Genomic DNA, 18,840 nt, shown 5'->3' with positions numbered 1-18,840 from the left:
AAGATGCAGCTGTTGGGGAGGTACCCAGAAAAAGGAAAGACTGTGGTGGCCTCTGCAGAGGGAGGTCCCAGGCTGTGGGGACTATGGGATATGGCCAGGATATCAGGTCACACAGCACAGGGGCAGAAACCAGGCTCTGAGCACTTCCCTTTGCTGTGAAGTGTTCCCTTTAGATCAATGGTTCTCAACTCCCTTGGGGGAGTCTAACAACCCTTTCACAGGGGTCACCTAAGACTATCCTGAATATCAGAACATTAAGATTCAGAACAGCAGCAAAATTACAGTTATGAAGTAGCAACGAAAATAATTGTATGGTTGGGGTCACCACGTGAGGACCTGTCTTAAAGGGTCGCAGCATTAGGAAGGTTGAGAAGCACTGCCTTAGGTCTTGTCTTCACACCCTGGCAGTTCACTTGGCAAAGCAGTTCACACAGGGCAGAGCTGAAGGGAACTCCGCAGCACAGTGGGCTCCTCTGCAGCTTCTTAATGAGTTTTCTTTTGTTTTTTCAAAATATATTAGATTGGCTTAATGAGTTTTATGAATTTTTTCCTTGGTTTTTTTGAGACAGGGTTTCTCTGTGTAACAGCCCTGGCTGTCCTGGAATTCATTTTGTAGCCCAGGCTGGCCTTGAACTCACTGAGATCCACCTGCCTCTACCTCCCAAGTGCTGGGATTAAAGGTGTGTGCCACCACTGCCTGGCTAGTTTTGTGAATATTTTTTCTTTTTTCCAGACAGGGTTTCTCTGTAGCTTTGGAGCCTATCCTGGACTAGCTCTGTAGACCAGGCTGGCCTCGAACTCACAGAGATCCTCCTGCCTCTTCCTCCCCGAGTGCTGGGATTACAGGTGTGCGCCACCACCACCCAGCTAGTTTTGTGAATATTTAAAAGGCAGATGACAGGTGTCCCTTTTCTCTCCCAAATCAAGGTCGACCAGATCTCCTTTTTAGAGTATTTCCTCTGAACCTCTAGGAAAGCCAAGAGGAGTTAAAACCATGATGCAAGTCATACATGATGTCAGGGGTTCTAAGGATGAAATGAGTGCATGTGTGTGGCTGTTGGGGAAGCATCTTGGATCCTTAGTTTCTGGCTTAGCCTGAAGAACTGCAGACAAAGATGTTTACTATTCTGCCACCTAGGAGACAGGAGAGAAGCCCTGGTCCTCGCCTCTGATTACCTGCCCCATCATCCTCACACAGGTGCTTTAGACCGACTTGGTGGAATGGGCCAGTCCTAAAGTGGGTGCAGAAAACTATCTTTGCCCTCACACAAGACCTGAGTGAGGGCAAATGCTACCTGAGGGCTGTCAGTCTGTCCAGCTTACTCGTTCCTTCCAGAGCTTGGCACATTGTGCTGAACTATTTACCTATGCCGTTCTTCTTTCTCCAAGGAGATCTAAAAGGCTTAAAATAGGGCCTGCTAAACAATAGGGAGAAAAATAAAAAGCAACAGAAGGAGACAGGCAGATGAACTCTCAAGGCTGAATTAATAGCTAGGCTTTAAACAGTAAACAGTAAACGACCTTCCAGGTCGTCAAAAGTTAGAGCTCAGAGGACCCGCTGAGGAAGACAGGGGCCCGTCGGCTGTCAGCAGCAGCTAGAGACGCAGCTCCTGGCTGCCAGCTGTACCAGTCCAAGGAGAAGCCCAGACCACAGACAGTTTCAGGATGCGGCAGTATTAAGTAAAGGTGGGGTTTACTAAGAGAAGCCTTTCCTGTAGAGCAAGCATGGGGGGAGGGGCAGATGGAGACAGTTTAAGAAGAGTTGTCCATACGCAGGGAGGTGCAGGTGCTCCCAATTGAGTCTCACTTAAGTGGGTTTTCAACTTATTTTGAGAAAGAGTCTCCGGTGGCTGTGGAATGCCTCGAATGCTTTATTTGCTCCTACTTCCCACGCACTGGGAGGACAGGTGGTGTGCCAATATACCTGGCTCTGGAAGATGCTTTTTTTTTTTTTTTTTTTGAGCTGAGGATCGAACCCAGGGCCTTGTGCTTGCTAGGTAATCACTCTACCACTGAGCTAAATCCCAGAAGATGCTTTTTGACCATCCCTCTTTAGAGATTCTGCCTTGGCCAACTAGCACTTCTTCTTGAGATATGGCAGCGTTGAAGACCCGTTGTCTTGGTTCTTTAGGAATCTAGCTGAGTTAGAGAAACCCTATTTTAATTCTCAATTGCAATGTATCCATTGCCCTGTGAATGGCTGTGCTGTGTGTAAGGATGGAGAGGAAGATACTGTCTATGCTGTCTGCTGGGACTCTTCAAGCAGGTACGAGTCAGACATGCCTACAAGACAAGGCATCACTGGAGCCTGTCCTGTATGCTTTCTATTGCTGTCCCCATGACCAAAGGCTGTCACCAGGACCAAAGGAAGAAAGGGCTTATTCTAATCTTATACCCACCTCAGGTGTTCTCGGGAGCCATCCACCTTGTTTTTGAGACATGGTCTCTTACTGGGCTGGGGCTCAGCTAGAAGGCTAGACAAGCTGGCCCAAGAATCTGCCACCATACCAGCTTTGTGTGATTGTGTGTGTGTGTGTGTGTGTGTGTGTGTGTGTGTGTGTGTGTGTGTTTCTAAGACAGGGTTTCTCTGGGTAGCCCTGGATGTCCTGGAACTCACTTTGTAGTCCAGGCCGGCCTCGAACTCACAGAGATCCGCCTGCCTCTGCCTCCCAAGTGCTGTGACTAAAGGCAGGCACTGTCACTGCCCAGCTACTTTATGTATTTTAAGCTGTATTATTTTGTGTGTACAAGTGTTTGCCTGCATGTATGTCTGAGCACATGTGCCTGATACACACAGAGTTCAAAACAGGGAGTCAGATCCCTGGAACTGAGTTACGGACTTCTGAGCTGCCATGGGGGTGCTGAGAAACAAACCCAGTGGTTAAGTACGCAAACACTGAGCCATCTCTGCAGCCCCCATGTTTTTTCAGATAGGGTCTGGGCCTTGAACTCAGGTCTTCATAGTTACAAGGCAAGGACTGAGCTAGCTCCCCAGCCCCTGAACAGTGAGTCTGTTAGCCAAAAGGAAGATCTGAGAGGTACATACCCCTCTCCATTACACTTTAAACAGGGCCCTGGCAGGTGAGAGGGCAGGAACATGATGGTTTCCATTTGAGTTGCTGAACTTGCAACAGGGAGAGAGGTGGGCTGCCTTCCCAAAGCTTTGCTCGGGCAATCAAACAGGGGCTTAAAGAGTGGAAGATCTTTGATGTCTGTTGGGCAAATCTCTCCAGCTGGAGGCTGCCTAAGGTTTGGCCAGAACAGGAATCTTGACACAGATGAAACATAGATACTTTGAAGGTTCTTATGTGACCCCATTTGCAATGGAAACCTTCTTTGGTTGAGTACTTTATACACCAAAATGTCCCTCTGAGCTGTGGGTGATGGTTCCCAGTGGAGGCAGGGGTCAGCTTTGATGACTGGTGAGGAATGTGCTATCTTGCTTTTAGGTCACTCTATGAATTTCTTTCAAAAGTTTTATCATTCTCAGCCAGGCAGTGGTGGCACCTGCCCTTAATCCCAGCACTCAGGAGGCAGAGGCTGGAGGATCTCTGTGAGTTCCAGGCCAGCCTGGGCTACAGAGTGAGTTCCAGCAAAGGCTCCAAAGCTACACAGAGAAACCCTGTCTCAAAAAAAGATAAGAAAAAAAAAGTTTTATCATTCTCATTATTAGTGTGTGTGGCATGCACGTGTGAGTGCAGACAGACACACGCCATGGGGAGGGGGTTGGAGGACATCACTGTGGAGTTGACTCTTTCCTTCCACCTCCTGTGGGATCTGGAGGTGGATCTCAGGTTGTCAGACTTGCACAGGCCCCCCTGTCTACACCAGCCCAGCCTCTGGAGTCTGTCACCCCAAGCATAAAAGGTTACCTCAGAGATCCTTTGTCTTTATTTTGTATGCAGATCAAGGGCTGGCCAGTCATAAACTTCAAGCATATGGCACTGCTTTAGTCCTTCCCATCTTACAGTGAATCTGCCTTCATTACTAGAAATTCCGTAGCCATTTCTAAGAGGCAACAGAACCCGTTCTGTGGGTTCCAGGGTTAATCTCATCCATTGCCAGGTAGTGTAACATTCCAGTCTTCAGCATTAGCTATCCTTTTGATGGAACCCAGAGCCTTGTGCACATTACACAAGCACCCTAACACCCCGTTCCCTCACCCCATCCCCCTCCACTCCCACCCCTATGCTTTTATTTTCTAAAACCAGGTGTGTTGCTGTCATTGGAAACCTAATTCCAGTCCGAGGACGCCATTACTGGGAGGTGGAGGTGGATGAGCGTTTGGACTACACTATTGGTGTGGCCTGTGAAGACGTACCAAAACAGGAAGACCTGGGAGCAAACTGCTTGTCCTGGTGCATGAGGCACACATTTGCCTCCACAAGGTAAAGTCAATCTGCACACCCAAAGTGAAGGTTTGAAAGACGCAAGAGGTTTACTAATAGTAATCAAGGCACACACATTTGCTTAGAAAAGTCACAGGTATTCCAAGAGTTGTTACCACCCACTTCTGAAAGAGAAAGAATAGCTAAAGGTACCAAGTGTCCTATACATTTTTTTTCCATTGAGTCAGAGTCTCACTGTGTAGTCCTAATTAGCCTGGAACCTACTTTGTAGACCAGGCTGGCCTTGAACTCAGAGATCCACTTGCCTCTGCCTCCCAAGTGGTGGAATTAAAGGCATGCCCCACCATGCCTGGCCATACTGTCCTGTATTTCTACAGTGTGATCAAAGGCCACCCTCACAGCAGCTGGATATCCCATCCAGTCTGGATGATCAGAGCTTTGCTTCCATCCCTGGCAGTTTGGCTCCACAAGCATGGTTCTTAACCACTGGCTGTTTCTTCATTTATGCTCAGCTCCTGTATTCCAAGTTTATAGCTGCTGTAGAAGCCTAATTCCATCTTAAGTCAGTGTGGCTAATAGTTCCACTGTGTAGAATAGCTCTGCATGGAATGGTTCCATGTGGATGGAGGAAGAAGTCCCAGAGTCCTGGCCAATGTAAGCCAATGTTTGGACTTACAAGGCCATGGCAACCACCTTCCTTCACTTGAAAACTTGCAAAACAAAGCACACATGCATGCCCCCAAGTCCCAACGACTTTCTAAGTACCTCTTATAAGATGCAGCCTCTGGCCGGGCAGTGGTGGTGCTATGCTTTTAATCCTAGCACTCAGGAAGCAGAGGTAGGTAGATCTCTGAGTTCGAGGCCAGCCTGGTCTCCAGAGCAAGTTCCAGGACAGCCAGGAACCCAAAGAGTGGGGAGATGCAGCCTCTGACACTTTTTGGCTTGATGAAGCCTGGCCATAATCATGTATCATGGTCTTAAAATGTTATTGGTCATGTCCAAGCATAGAGAGAATAGAGCTTTCCCTGGAGAGATTTGGATTAGACTGGACTCTCTCTGCTAACCCTCAGAACCACTTTAGGGATGAAAGAATTGCTCTGCATACACTTAACCTGAACCAAGAATAAAGCTCAAAGGCTTCTTTAGTTTGGAAAGAACAAGGGTCAGAGCCAGAGAGAGAAGATAAAGGAAGCATGGGAGTTGATATGGGGGGGGCGGGGAGGGCAAGGAGAAGGGGGCCAGTGGAACAAGTCCTCCACTAGACCCATAGTTTTGGTTCCTGCTCTTGAGTCCATTGGTAGAGAGAAGGAAGGGACTCATTTGCTTCCTAGTAGCTACTTAGTTTAAAGGAGTGTGAAGGTGAACAGAGATGGAGACTAGCCAGCTCGCTGGCACAAGTGTGGATCTAGGGAGTCTGAACCAACGTTCTGGACAACACAGCTCTTCAGATGTCTGTGTCCTGTGGCTCGTTTTGATTTGGGCCACTTTCCAAAGCACATAGGTTATATAACAAAAAGGGTACAGGTAGTGCTCAGCCCTCACCTGTGATGACAGCCAGGTGACTGCAGGCTCCTGCTCAGTTGCAAGTTTAAGAACTGGATGTCATGGAGTCCTGGTTCAGTTCATAGAGAGAGCCTGTTTCCCATAAAGGCCTACAGAGCTCCCTGTTTCAAATGTCTTTACTCCAAAATGAGGCACACACTAGCTTCAAATTTCTTCTTTCTGTACAATTCTGATGCAGTGGAAGTCCATGGTTCTGTAGAAAAGCTTTTTTAGGTGCAGAATTCGTTCAAGAAAGTCTGAAATGACTTTGGGATGAATGTTAGAGAAAGTAGTTTGGAAATGTCATGTTACTTGGTAGTCACGGATTACAAGAAAGGCAAAATCGCAGCAGGAATAGAACTCAAGTCAGTACTAACCACTCTGCAAACAGCTCACGGCAGTTTCCAAAGCTCTGCTGTATCGACATTGCACTTTCAGGCACCGGTATGAATTTCTGCACAACAGGACAACTCCAGATATAAGAATCACAGTTGCTCCAAAGAAGATCGGCATCCTGCTAGACTATGAAAACTCCAAGCTGTCCTTTTTCAACGTGGACATTGCTCAGCACCTATACACCTTCAGCTGTCAGCTCCACCAATTTGTGCATCCCTGTTTTTCTTTGGAGAAGGCTGGACGCCTAAAGATCTGCAATGGCATTTCAATGCCAAAGCATGTCGCTTTTTTTAAGGCCTTCTGATGGTGTTTCAGGTCTTCCTGTCCTCTCCCTCAGTCACCCTGACCTTGCTGGCTGACCTTGGTATTCAAGTTTCCTGCGGCCAACACAAGCTGAAGTTCATGGTAGTTGACTGGTAGATGGTGTACTGATCCCATTTCACCTGATGTGGACTCATCCAGTGTGCTGCTCCCTGCATGATGCCAGGGGAGCCATTATCAGACCAGGCTGTCAGATGAGGGGTCAGACTCTGAACTCAAAAGGCTCTTGTGGGTCAAACTGCACTTGTCTGTTTGTGGATATGTAAAGTATTTTGAGTCTCCTAGCCTATAGATCTAGGGATAGGGTCAGGAAGCCATGATGGCTTCAGCAGCCCCTGCACATTGTGACACTACACTATTTACTAAGAACAGACCCAAGAAGGCCAAAAAAACCCTGCAGAAATACCATTTTGTATTTTTCCTTGTACCAGGAAGTCAGGTCCTCATCTGAAGACCACTGTGGTAGATTGAGTGAGAATGGCCCCCACAGGCTCATCTGTTTGAATGCTTGGTCATCAGAAGTGGCACTGTTTGAGAAGGATTAAGATGATTACGAAGTGTGGCCTTGTTGGTGAAGTGTGTCACTGGGGATAGGCCTTCAGGTTTCAAAAGCCCATGCCAGGTCCAGTCTGCCTGACTGCCTGCCTGTGGATCAGGATGTAGCTCGTCAGCTACTGCTCCAGTGCCATGAGTGCTACCATGATCCCCGCCGTGATGATAATGGACTAAGCCTCTGAAACTGTAAGTGAGCCCCCATTACCTTTTATAAGAGTTGCCGTGGTCATGGTGTCTCTTCACAGCAATAGAACACTGACGAAGACAGAAATTGGTACCAGCGACCACAGGCCTGACCATGCTGTTTGTTGGAGGGATATGGAAGAATTTGGGACGGACGGACACACGGACACACACACACACACACACACACACACACACACACACACACACACACGCTCTACTTGTGAACGGGGCGCTTTGCTTATGTGCTAAGGAAGGGGCCAGAGATAGATGGAGATATGAGAAAAAACATTAGTGATGATTTGTTCTAGGTATTGTCACAAAATGTAAGCAGCCAGATTTGAAACCAAGAACTGGGTCTGATTACTATTTTGTACCTACTTTGCCTAAAACCTTACAGACCTCTGCTTCCCTTCAAACAAGGAAAAGTAGTATTTGTCTCAGGGATGTGAGGCACCATGACAAACCTAAGTGCCAAGTAATAAATGACACATGGTATATTTATGATGTTTCAAAGTAATCATCAGCCCACCAAAGTCAGAGCTGGGTCCTAGTGAGAAGAACACATTCTAGCCAGCAGCTCTCAGGTGTCATTCAGTGACCATGGTGCCTGGCTCCATCAGCTGCATTCCTGGCTCCCCTGTTCACATTGCCAATACCCTGCGCATCTCACTGTCAAAGCTCAGGACTCCAGCTGCAGAGCAAGAAGTCCACTTGTAAAACAGCAGGAGACTGTTGAGTCCCATGTCCCACCATACCACCCAACACAGCAAAGTCCTACGCTGACTACCCAGGGTTTTGTTGAAGGGAAACATCCTTCTCTTTAGAACTTTATTTTCTAGACTGTCAAATTCTGACACAGTAACTCTCATCGCCTTCCAGACTATACTGGTGTGAGCAGCAGTTCAGACTTCTGATTATCACTTGAGAGTTTAACAGCTTCTCTCTGTGTGTCTGTCTGTCTGTCTCTCCCTATTTCTGCCCTGTCCCCTACTACCACACATACACCTGCCCTGCCAAGTTGGGCCTCTAACCTTGCACAGAACTGGCTGAAACTGTTAATGAAATATGCATGTGTATATAGTGAAAGGTATTCTCAGCTACTGAAATAGGAAAAAACACCAAATGGGAAAAAAAGGATCACAGACATGGTCAGTTTGATTTCAGAGTTCTTGTGGGAATTCCTGGAATGTATCACACAGAACACAAACATGGGTAAATGGCAAAAACATGACACCTGTTAAGATTTTAATACTGTTTTTAATTTAATAAGATATCTAGACCTTTGACATTTAAAATTTACCTAAACTAGGGGTTGACCAACTTTAAGAATCACAGTTACTAACCATAAAGAACCTTTGTTTAAGCATGTTATCTTCTTCAAGAAGGATAAATCTAAAGGGGAGAGGGGAGGGAAACCTGCTGGATTTTGTGATAAATTCCATGTCCTTACAATCCCATGCAGAAGCTGATGAAACTAAATTTCAACCAGGGGCAGGGTTTACCTCATGGTCATGCTCAGCTGCAACCTGCTGATAAACCTGTTAAAAAACAGAAACAGTAACATTTAAAAAAATGTGTGTGTGTGTGTATGAGTGTCTGTTTGAGACAAGGTCTCACTATGTAACCCTGGGGAGCATCCTGGAACTTGCTATTTAGATCAGGCTGGCTTTGAACTCCTACCACCACACCCAGGATAGACAAGTATTTTTAAAAACAGACCACTATGACTAAGATCCCTGACACTGGGCAGTTAAACCAAACTACATTAACACCTGCTCTTCTCCCAGCTGTCCCTGTCTCGCTGTGTAACTCCTGTGATGACTGGGTCACCAAAAGTGCTGGCTCCCCACCCGAGCAAAGGGGAAAGAATCCATAAAGCCTTCACAGGGCATGGTGGGAACTAGCAAGCATTTAGTAGCCAGGCTATCCAGAATGTAACATCTTTAGCAGATAGAATGAACAAGTAGTTAGGAACATGGGATATAAAACAGTACTGACTTCTAGTCAAATTAAAGAGTTTTTATTTACAGAATTATTTTTTTGTTTTTGTTGTGGTTGGTGGTGATGGTTTGGTTTTGGTTGTTTGAGACAGTGTCTCACTAGGTAGCCCAGGCTGATCTTACATGTATGGCAATCCTCCTGCTTCAGCTTCCTAAATGCTGGGATCACAAGCATGAGCCACCGTGAATGGCAAAAAGTGTTACATTTGATTGGCTCCCGGGACTGGAGAGATGGCTCAGCAGGTAAGGTACTTGTTGCCAAACCCGATGACCTGAGTTCAATCCCCAGAACCCATGTGATGGAAGGGAAGACACTGCAAGTCGCCCTTTGACCTTTATATGTTTATCATGGCACATGAACCCCCTCTGCACCCCCACACACACAAAGTAAAAGAATAATGGGCTCCCTGCTGGTTCAAATGATGATCACTTGTACACATGCAGTAAAATATTTCTGAAGCATGTACTTGGCTATCAGTACAAAATAGAACAAGTTTATGGGCCGTTGGGCATTCTCAACTTCTCACCCTCAATCTAGTAAAATCACCACACTACAATGACTCACTCACCAGAAGCTGTACACAGCACAATTTACTCTGCTGTGGCGTTCTGTAATTGCTACGATTCTCAAATCCTGCACTACGGAAATGTCTTCCCAACTTTCTAAAAGCCTGTCTGACCTCCAGGCACCTTCCTATCACTGGTAGAGTGAGACCCTGCCCACTCTGGCTTTCCCATCCACTCTCGTCTATCATCTCACTCCAACTATCTCCTGTGCTAAGACAGCAGAAAGTAGGTAATGGCTGTTGGTAGATGAGTAGGTCTTGAATTTATTTTGCAAACAAGACCTGTTCTATCTACCTTTTCATTTAGGAGGCTAAAGGCAGAGTCAGCTTGACTTCAAGGACTCTTGTTTTCTTAGTCTCCAGAAGGATATGACTAAATCCATGACTAAATCCACCATTTAAAGCATTATTATTCTTTACCTGGGCATGCCTGTAATCCGAGAACTTGGAAGGTAGAGGCAGAAGGATCAGGAGTTCAAGGTCATCCTCAGCTACATAGCAAGTTTGAGCCAGTCTGGGTTACCTGAGACCCTATCTGAAGAAACTAAAAGGTAGGCATGGTAGCTCACCCCTGTAATCTCAGCACTTAGGAAGCTGAAGCAAGAGGACTGCCACAAGGCTAAGGCTAGTCTAGGCTACAAACGTGTTTTTAAACCACAAACCACCGTTCTTAAAATGCCTAGACAATAAAGAAAAGAGAATTCAGAACTGTAGGCTTTAAGAGATCTGAACGTTGCAGACACATGTCCCTTATTGCCAATGATTGACAGAGTTAAATGCAAGGTGACAGTTTGCCAGTTAGCACCTGTCATTAGCAAGGAGGGTACTGATGATCTGGTACCACTGCCACTCAAAAGAGCTGTGGCTACATGGTTCTTGTCAAGTCCACGGTGTCCCGTCACGTCACTGTTTTCTGCTGACACCAATCCTGGAAATAAAGGAGCTCAACTCACAGGTGGACTGACTTTTCTTCCTATTCTCAGACTCTGTCAGAATCCGGTTTCTCTAACCGGATGTTTTCACTCACTCAAATTTGGTAGAATTAAACCACCATTTACTTGAGTTTTTTAAATTAAACAGGTCACAGCTGATTCAAACAACATGCAGTTACTAAGCCAAAATACTTCCATAGTATGAACTAGGACCCAAATCTGCCCTCCCCCCTCAAGTCCTGAGCCTACATTTGGATCTTTTACCCGAAGGGAACTTGAGCGATTTCAACGGACTGGTTTGGAGACAGGATGTAATGCACCCACTGGGAAAGCACCCAGCCAAAAACCCTGAGTTTCCCACTTGTCTCCTTTAACAAAGCAGGAGCTTATTTCTTAGAAATGGACTGACTGGATGTGGACATTACTTTCCATAAGCCTGTCCCTCATTCTGCCGTCTACTCTATTTCCTTCCACATCCCAAACACTAATCTGAAGGGGGAAGTAGCAAGAGAGAAGGAAGAAACAAGAAGCAACATCCAAAAGTACAGACAGCATGCTAGAAAAAGTTAAGTATGGCTCAGAATCGCCTCTGGGAAGCACTGCCCAATTCCCACCTCTCTCAAGCTAAGTTACATGCCACACACTCACCGTTTACAGAATACTCAAGCGGCGATATTACAACCACGGGCCTGTGTCTGCTCCCCTTCAATTATGCATATAAAAGGCATATGCTGTGGCTGCATAATCTCTGAATACTCAGAGCATGGAAACAACTGCTCCCTGCTTTCAGGGAACTCATACCTGAAGAGAAACACAAGACATCAAATTAGCTTACAAATCAAAGGAAAAGCTTTTTCATTAGAAATCAAAGCACTGTCGGGTGTATGCTCTTGGGGGTTGTGGGATGAAAAAGTGCAGAAGAACCAAGGGTGGTGTTGAGTGTGATACAGAATGATCCCCCCATTACTACAAGAAAACTGACACATTTAATACTTGGTATAGTTTTGACCATTTTTAAAATAGCCCAAAGATCTATGATATGCTATTTGAAGTACTCTGAATCATAAATTTGGTTCATAATCCTGGAGACTAGTGTGTCCAAGTTACTCCTGACCTACTAAGTTTAACTATCTACCTGATACTTTGAGCATGGCACAACATGGCTATCTGCTAGTTTACTGTAGACAGCACAAAGTCCTTGTGCTCACAGATAAACACTAGGGAAATTAGGAATGTTAAATGTAAAGGACTGCCTTTTCAAAGGAAGAGATATACAATCTGTTTTCCACCCAGAAGGCTGAATATGGTTAATAGCCTGGTGATGTCTGTGCTATCTGTATGGCCAGGGCTTCCCCAGACTCTTACTAACTGGACCAGAGGTGGCTAATAGTCTCAGTGACCTCTATGATATCTGCAGGGCCAGGCCACACCTGCCCCCCAATCCTTACAAACAGGACTGAAGGTGGCTAATAGCCTAGTGACCTTTGCACTATCTACATGTCTGAAACCACACCAGATCCTTCTCAAGGCCCTTTAACACATGTAGTCTACCTATAGAATTTATCTCTATAGAAGAGGTGACAGGTACTTTGAAAAGAGTGTCAATGTAATTATGCCTTATTGTGCACACGGGATTGATTGTGTTACACATGGAAACTTTTTTTCCAAATTGTACTATCTTAAATATGCCTAAAATAAACCACTTTTTAGGGTCAGACTCTAGAGGTTTGAGCCTATGCCAGCTACTGAGTCCTGCTGAACCAAACTTCCTTCTTGCCTCACATGGACTGACACTGCTGGCAGTGTCATGTTTGCAGAGGCCACCCCCAACAGTTTATAATCTAAGGTTTTCGTCGAGGAAATTATACCCTGTAAAGGTAATGGCAAACTCGTAAAGGCCACGGCTATTTACCGGATTCCTCCTCCTTTGTGAGGTGTCTTTAAAAATCATTTTATAGACCCCCTCACAAAGTGACAGAAAGCAACAATTAAAGTAACTCAGTACTTAGCAACAGTCCTTTTCTCTAAACAACTTTGCTCAGATTTAAATATTCTGAGAGGAGAAATCAAACAGAAGCACCTCATCATTCCATCATTCCTGAAATCTCATCCTTTTTAAAAAAATTATTTTATGTGCATTGGTGTGAAAGTGTCCAATTCCCTGGAATGGGAGTTTCGGACAGGCATAAGCTGCCATGTGGGTGCTGGGAATTGAACCCAGGTCCTCAGGAAGAGCAGCCAGTGCCCTTAACCACTGAACCATCTCTCCAGCTCCTCATCCTTTTCTAACAAGGCAGTGGATGGTCAGAATTTTCATAGCGGGGTCCTGAAGTCCATTATTTTAGTCCAGAAATGTATTTTCCCAACTCTTCAAAGTACCCTAAGCCAATTTCTCAAAAATAACATTTAACTGACAAAGATTTTTATACAAGGGTTTATGGATTCTCCCCTCCTCCCACCTTATACCCTGGGGATCAAACCCAGGGTCTTACTCACACAAGGTACCCACCTTGCCAGAGCTACATCCCCAGCCCAAGAAATTTTAAACAACACTTACCTACTTACATAACTATAGTCAGTAACAGGTGTGTTTTTGTATACTTACTTACCAATTAAACATTCATGAGCATGCTAAAGAGAGAAGGGAGGTGGAAACAGAACAGAACACAGCTGGTCACCAGCAGAAGGTAAGACGCAGTTAACTGGCCAACAGAAGGAGCAGAAATGGAAATGACCTGTCACTGGTCCACGTCCAAATCCAATGAACTGGTAAGTCTCTAGAAATAGGTTTGAGTCATTTACTTAAGACAATAAAAGCAGTGAAGGCTGAGGCTTCAGCTTGCACACATGTTAAAGGCCCTGGTATCAATTCCTGGCAGGAATGACCAGCAACAGGATTTTTAAAGAAAATACAAAATGTAAGTCCATTTGTATCCTTGCATCTAGAACTATACAGCTTCTAATACTGTGCATATTACTGCATTTCAGGTGCTACTTCTGCCCATGTCACAATTCAACATAACCATTTGCCTATACAACAAAAAGTCATTGTGAACAATATGATATGGGTGCTAGGAACCAAATTCCGATCATCTATAAGAGCCACAAATGCTCTTACCTACTGAGCCATTAAACTGGTATCTAAGTGCTCCTCACCACCCTCTTCACTCTCTTCAAGTCTCCAACCTCCTAACCATACACCCACACCATCTGAAAGCAATTTAAAAGCAATTTGCATAGACTACTGTGTACAAGAATTCTGAGCTGGAAATGAGATTTTAGTCATGACCCCATTCTTAAACAGTGCGACTTCCCACCGGTCTCCTTGCTGCTCTTCAGTTGAAGCTGAAATAAGATGTATTATCAAGATGTCTTCGTTCCATTTCTAATACCAAATGACGCTGCTGACATAAAATCACCAACTTCGTGAGTGTGCGCGTGCGTGCGTGCGTGTTTAAAATGACTGCTACAGGTGATTCCTCAAACAAGAGTCATGGACTCGGAATGCCTGGATTTGTACAGCCGATACTCATCAGCTCTGTGAATGGGAATACGTACGTGTGTATGCATGTATGTACGTATTATGCATGTGTGAGTGCGTATGTCTTCTTGCACATCTACCCACCACCGCAGCTCCGTGGGCTTTCAATCCTCCTTTTTAAAAAGATGGAGAAAATAAAGCACAGAGAAGCAGGATGGACGCCCGGGTGGCTTACCCAGCTCTTCTACTCCCCTTCCTCTGACGCCTGCCACGCCAGCCAGCCTGCCGGGACAGCGTCACGGCCGCCGCCGCAACAGAAGGCCAGATACTGGCCCAACTTCACGCGACAAGAGCGGCCAGCCTCAGGTGTCCGGCTCCTGGTCTCAACTTCTCTCTCCTTCCGGTGGAAAATTAGTCCCCTTCCGGTCTCCGGCGTGGGGGAGGAAGTCCCGCCTCACGCAGCAGCGCGGCACCAATCTCTGGCTTGCTGCTTGGCGACAGGGCCCGGGTGACTCAGGGACAGGCTTTCGGTTCCTGGGTGGGTGTGGAGGGCTGCTCCACGGCTTGAGTGTGCTGTTCTCAGCTCCCCCTGCAGGAGCCATCATCCCGGAGACTGCAGCCTGCCGCCCCGCCCCGGCGACGCTCCTGGCGGCCTTGCGCCACCCAGCCCTGGCTGTTAAGCTTCTTAGTGTTGTTGTTCAGTGTTGCCACCCTGCCATAGAGCACGGTCTGCTCGGCACCTCCGTGGGGCCTTTACTCGGTAGCCTTCTTCCCCTGGCTGCAAGCCCATGCATCTTCACCGAGGAAGGGATGGAGAGCGTCCTGACCTTCCTTGGTCGGGGACGTGGTAATTTTGAGTCTAAGAAAATAAGTAAAATCCCTTTTGGATTCGTTTCCGGAGAGGGGGCGGGGGGGGGGGGGAGGCCTCAAAATGCTGAGAGCTTAAACCACAGACTTGTTTGACATTTGCATCTTGGTAGAGTCAGGCTTCCTCTGTTGTTTTGAACAGATTTCTTTGCCTTTTCTTAGTTTCCGGTGATTGCTAGACTCATGTGTGTGCTATTTCTTGGAGGAGCCTCACTCCGTTCTGTCCTCAAACGGCGTTCTCCCTATTTCTGCTTGTTTCTGTGTCTTATAAAAAACATCAATGCTATTGGATTAAAAAGCCCATCTGAAGCCGGGCGGTGGTGGCGCACACCTTTAATCCCAGCACTCGGGAGGCAGAGGCAGGCGGATCTCTGTGAGTTCGAGGCCAGCCTGGTCTCCAAAGCCAGTTCCAGGAAAGGTGCAAAGCTACACAGAGAAACCCTGTCTCGAAAAGCAAACAAACAAACAAACAAAAAAAGCCCATCTGGTTCCAGCATAACACATGTGCAGTGTGGCCTTATTTCCAAGTAAGTTCACATTGTGAGGTTGCAGGAAAGACATAAACTTTGGGGGCAGCACTAGCCACCCCAGTACACTGTCAGAGTTCTCCAGAAATATGCAAACCAAAAGCTGGCTGTAGGAATGAATTGAAACAGTTCCTTTGGATCTTTGAAGTTTGGGGCCAGATTTTGAAGCAAAAGGAACAAGACAGGAAACAAGAATTGGTCCATGAAAGCAGGTTTAAAAAAGAAAGGATCTTTACATACAGTCCAAAGTGTTGGATTTCATATACAAAATCAGAAGCAAAATGTTAATTTGTTACCAGTTTGAGCCAAACCCATTTAAATTTTCTTACTCGTTTAAGAAGATGTAACTTTCTGGGCATGGTAGCACACTCCTTTAATACCAGCCCTCAGGAGGCAGAGGCAGATCTCTGTGAATTGAAGGCTAGACTTGTCTCTGTAGAGAGTTCCAGGCTGCCAGAACTACACAGTGAGGAGGAGGAGTAAGAAAGGACAGAGAGCCAGGGCATTGCAGTGAGACCCCACTCCTATTTTTCTAGGCATGGCCTGTGCTTTTCTCACCCTGGAGTAGGCATCCTGGCTTCACTGCCTGGAACACTGCCATCAAATTGCACACCTTTACCTGCCTGATTTGCTGTCATGGATTCTGTGTTTTAGCATAAGAAAATACTCATATCATAAGCCTTAGTGTCTTAGGGTTTCTACTGCTGCAATGAAACACCAGGATCAAAAAGCAAGTTGGGGAGGAAAGGGTTTATTTGACTTGCACTTCAGCATTGCTGTTCATCACTGAAGGAAGTCAGAGCAGGAGCTCAACAGGGCAGGATCTTGGGGGCAGGAGCTAATGCAGGGGCCAAAGAGAGGTGCTATTTACTGGCTTACTTCTCATAGCTTGCTCAGCCTGCTTTCTTATAGAACCCAGGACCAGCAGCCCAGCGATGGCACCACCCACCATGGGCTGGGCCCTCCCCCATCAATAATTAATTGAGAAAACGCCTTACAGCTGGATCTCAGGAGGCATTTCCTCAATTGAGGCTCCTTCCTCTCTGATGACTCTAGCTTGTGTCAAGTTGACACACAAAACCAGCCAATGCCGTTAGTGTTTTAATTACTAAACCTGGCAAAGATAGCGCAAGAGAAAACTTGAAGCTAAACTCACCTAGAGACAAAGCTCTAGACCGATCAGCAAATCTACATTTTGATTAGAATACTAAGAAAGTCTGCAATAACTCTTAGGTCAGAGCATGTTATTCTTTTGGGACACTGTTAGCGTCCATGTACTGACATTTGGAATCTGTCGTGAGACTGAAACGCATGTCCACAACTCTACCGTATTAATTAAGTGCTGCTATTTAAAGTTATAGTAGATTCCTTAAATTGGAGAGTATGGGAACACAGTCCAAGAATGAAGTCCTGTGAAAATTCTGAGTACTTGTGAGAAAACTCCAAGAATATAAGACAAGAATCTTGTGACCTCAGTTTCTTCAAAACACAGAGTTGTTCTTGGACTGTGTTTTCATGCTCCTCCAGGTGTAGCAGTTAGGACTGAGTTTACTTCAGCTGCTGTTAATTCGCGTGCCTCCATGGGAAAACATGCTTTTGCCACATGTGACTTGTCCTTGTGTTGAACACCTTGCTTGTACGACTCTTCTTAACCCTCAGAGGAGAAATTGTCTCTGCTCTGAATAAAGTTGGCTGTTGCGTGAGACATTCGTCCACCTCGTTTTTAGGCTCCACTCCCAGGTCCCACTGCCTTTAGAGTGGTAAAAAGGAGCATTTCATACTGTTCTATGATCTGAAAAACTAAAGTAAGAAACTTTAGGATAATCTTTGCTTTTACATTTGGACAGAAAACTGAGTGTGAAACTGTCTTGAAACTTGAATAATAGAGACATTACAGTGTAGATCTTCTGGGATTCTGATAAATTGTATTTTGCTTGGAAATCATCCATTGATAATAGGTTTTCAAATTGTTAGCCAGCTACTCCAGAGGGTAAAGTGAGAGGGTTCCTGGAGTCCATGAGTTCCAGACTAGTGTGTGAAATAGCAAAGATTTTGCCACAAAAACCAAGCAAAATTCTGCACATGACTGTTTACACTCTGATATGTGATCTTACACACTTTTGCTTTCCTTTTTCCTAAATTAAGTTCATAGACATTTATTCTGTTCTCTCTCCATCATACATGTCCTGGGAACTCAGGTCATCAAGTTTTGTGGCAAGTGTCTTAACTAACTAAACCATCTCTCTGGTCCCAGTTGAAATTTATGTTGTTGATGTCTTGAAAGAAGCAGCTTGGGGATTTAAACTTTCTGCTATAATTTGAATTTTTTCTTTTTTCTTTATTTCTTTCTTTGTCTTTTTGAGACATAGTCTTTCTACATAGCCCTGGCTGTTCTGGAACTCCCTATGTAGATCAGAATGGCCTCAAACTCACAGAGATCTGCCTGCCTCTGGGATCAAAGGTGTGTCACCATGCCTGACTCATCTTACAATTTTAGTTTTTGTAATGATTTTGCTTCCTCTTTTGCTGTTTTTCTAATGTCTTTTTGTTTGCTTATTTAAAATTTTTTTATTACATTGATTGATTGATTGGGTTGGGACTCAAGTGTGTGGAGGTTAGAGGACAACTTACAAGAGTAAGTCAGTTCTCTTGTTCCACCATGTGGGGCCTGGAGATGGAATTCAAGTTGTCAGATTTGGCTGTTTGTGTCTTGTGAGATGACCACTAAGTCATCTCACAAGGACCATGTTTGTTGGTTGGTTGGTTGGTTTTAGCAATGCATTGCATTATCTACGTGTATTATAATTTATCCCTTGGCTTACTGAAGGAAATCTTGGTTGCTTCTAAGCTTTTGCACTTATAAATAAAGCTACTATAAACAACTGTGATGGTTTGGATGAGGATGGCCTCCCATAAGCTCATGTATTTGAATGCTTGGTCCCAGTTAGTGGAACTGTTTGAGAAGGATTAGAAGGTGTGGCCTTGGGCAGTGGTGGCACACGCCTATAATCCCAGCACTCCAGGGGCAGAGCCAGGCGGATCTCTGTGAGTTCAAGGCCAGCCTGGTCTACAGAGTGAGTTCCAGGACAGCCAAGGCTACCTTAGAAGCCCTGGTATG

The 18,840-nt window shown here is 45.5% G+C and overlaps 1 protein-coding gene, 1 long non-coding RNA gene and 1 other non-coding gene across 5 annotated transcripts in view; 1 reads left to right on the top strand and 2 right to left on the bottom strand.

The window, feature by feature from the left end:
- Fsd2 (fibronectin type III and SPRY domain containing 2) overlaps positions 1–7,121 on the top strand; it is a 29,085-nt gene extending 21,964 nt beyond the window's left edge. For all 3 annotated transcript variants that reach the window (XM_036205728.1, XM_036205739.1, XM_036205719.1), the window contains 2 exons: positions 4,212–4,388; positions 6,330–7,121. In XM_036205728.1, the coding sequence (XP_036061621.1) occupies positions 4,212–4,388; positions 6,330–6,591 (439 nt within the window). In that variant the 3' untranslated portion in view covers positions 6,592–7,121. The remainder of the gene's footprint in view (positions 1–4,211; positions 4,389–6,329) is intronic.
- A 1,101-nt stretch (positions 7,122–8,222) lies between these two features.
- On the bottom strand, positions 8,223–14,715 carry LOC118593422. Its single transcript, XR_004946220.1, has 3 exons — positions 13,457–14,715; positions 10,721–11,648; positions 8,223–8,887 (listed from the first exon to the last, which is right to left on the bottom strand). It is a non-coding gene; the product is annotated as an uncharacterized LOC118593422 (long non-coding RNA).
- LOC118576938 lies at positions 10,151–10,278 on the bottom strand. Its single transcript, XR_004944128.1, has one exon.
- Positions 14,716–18,840: the final 4,125 nt, after the last annotated feature.

This window comes from Onychomys torridus, chromosome 1 (assembly GCF_903995425.1).
Source record: "Onychomys torridus chromosome 1, mOncTor1.1, whole genome shotgun sequence".
In the NCBI taxonomy this organism is placed as follows: Eukaryota; Metazoa; Chordata; class Mammalia; order Rodentia; family Cricetidae; genus Onychomys; species Onychomys torridus.
Note: the sequence above shows the minus strand (reverse complement) of the source record. Positions and strands in the feature narration are given on the sequence as shown.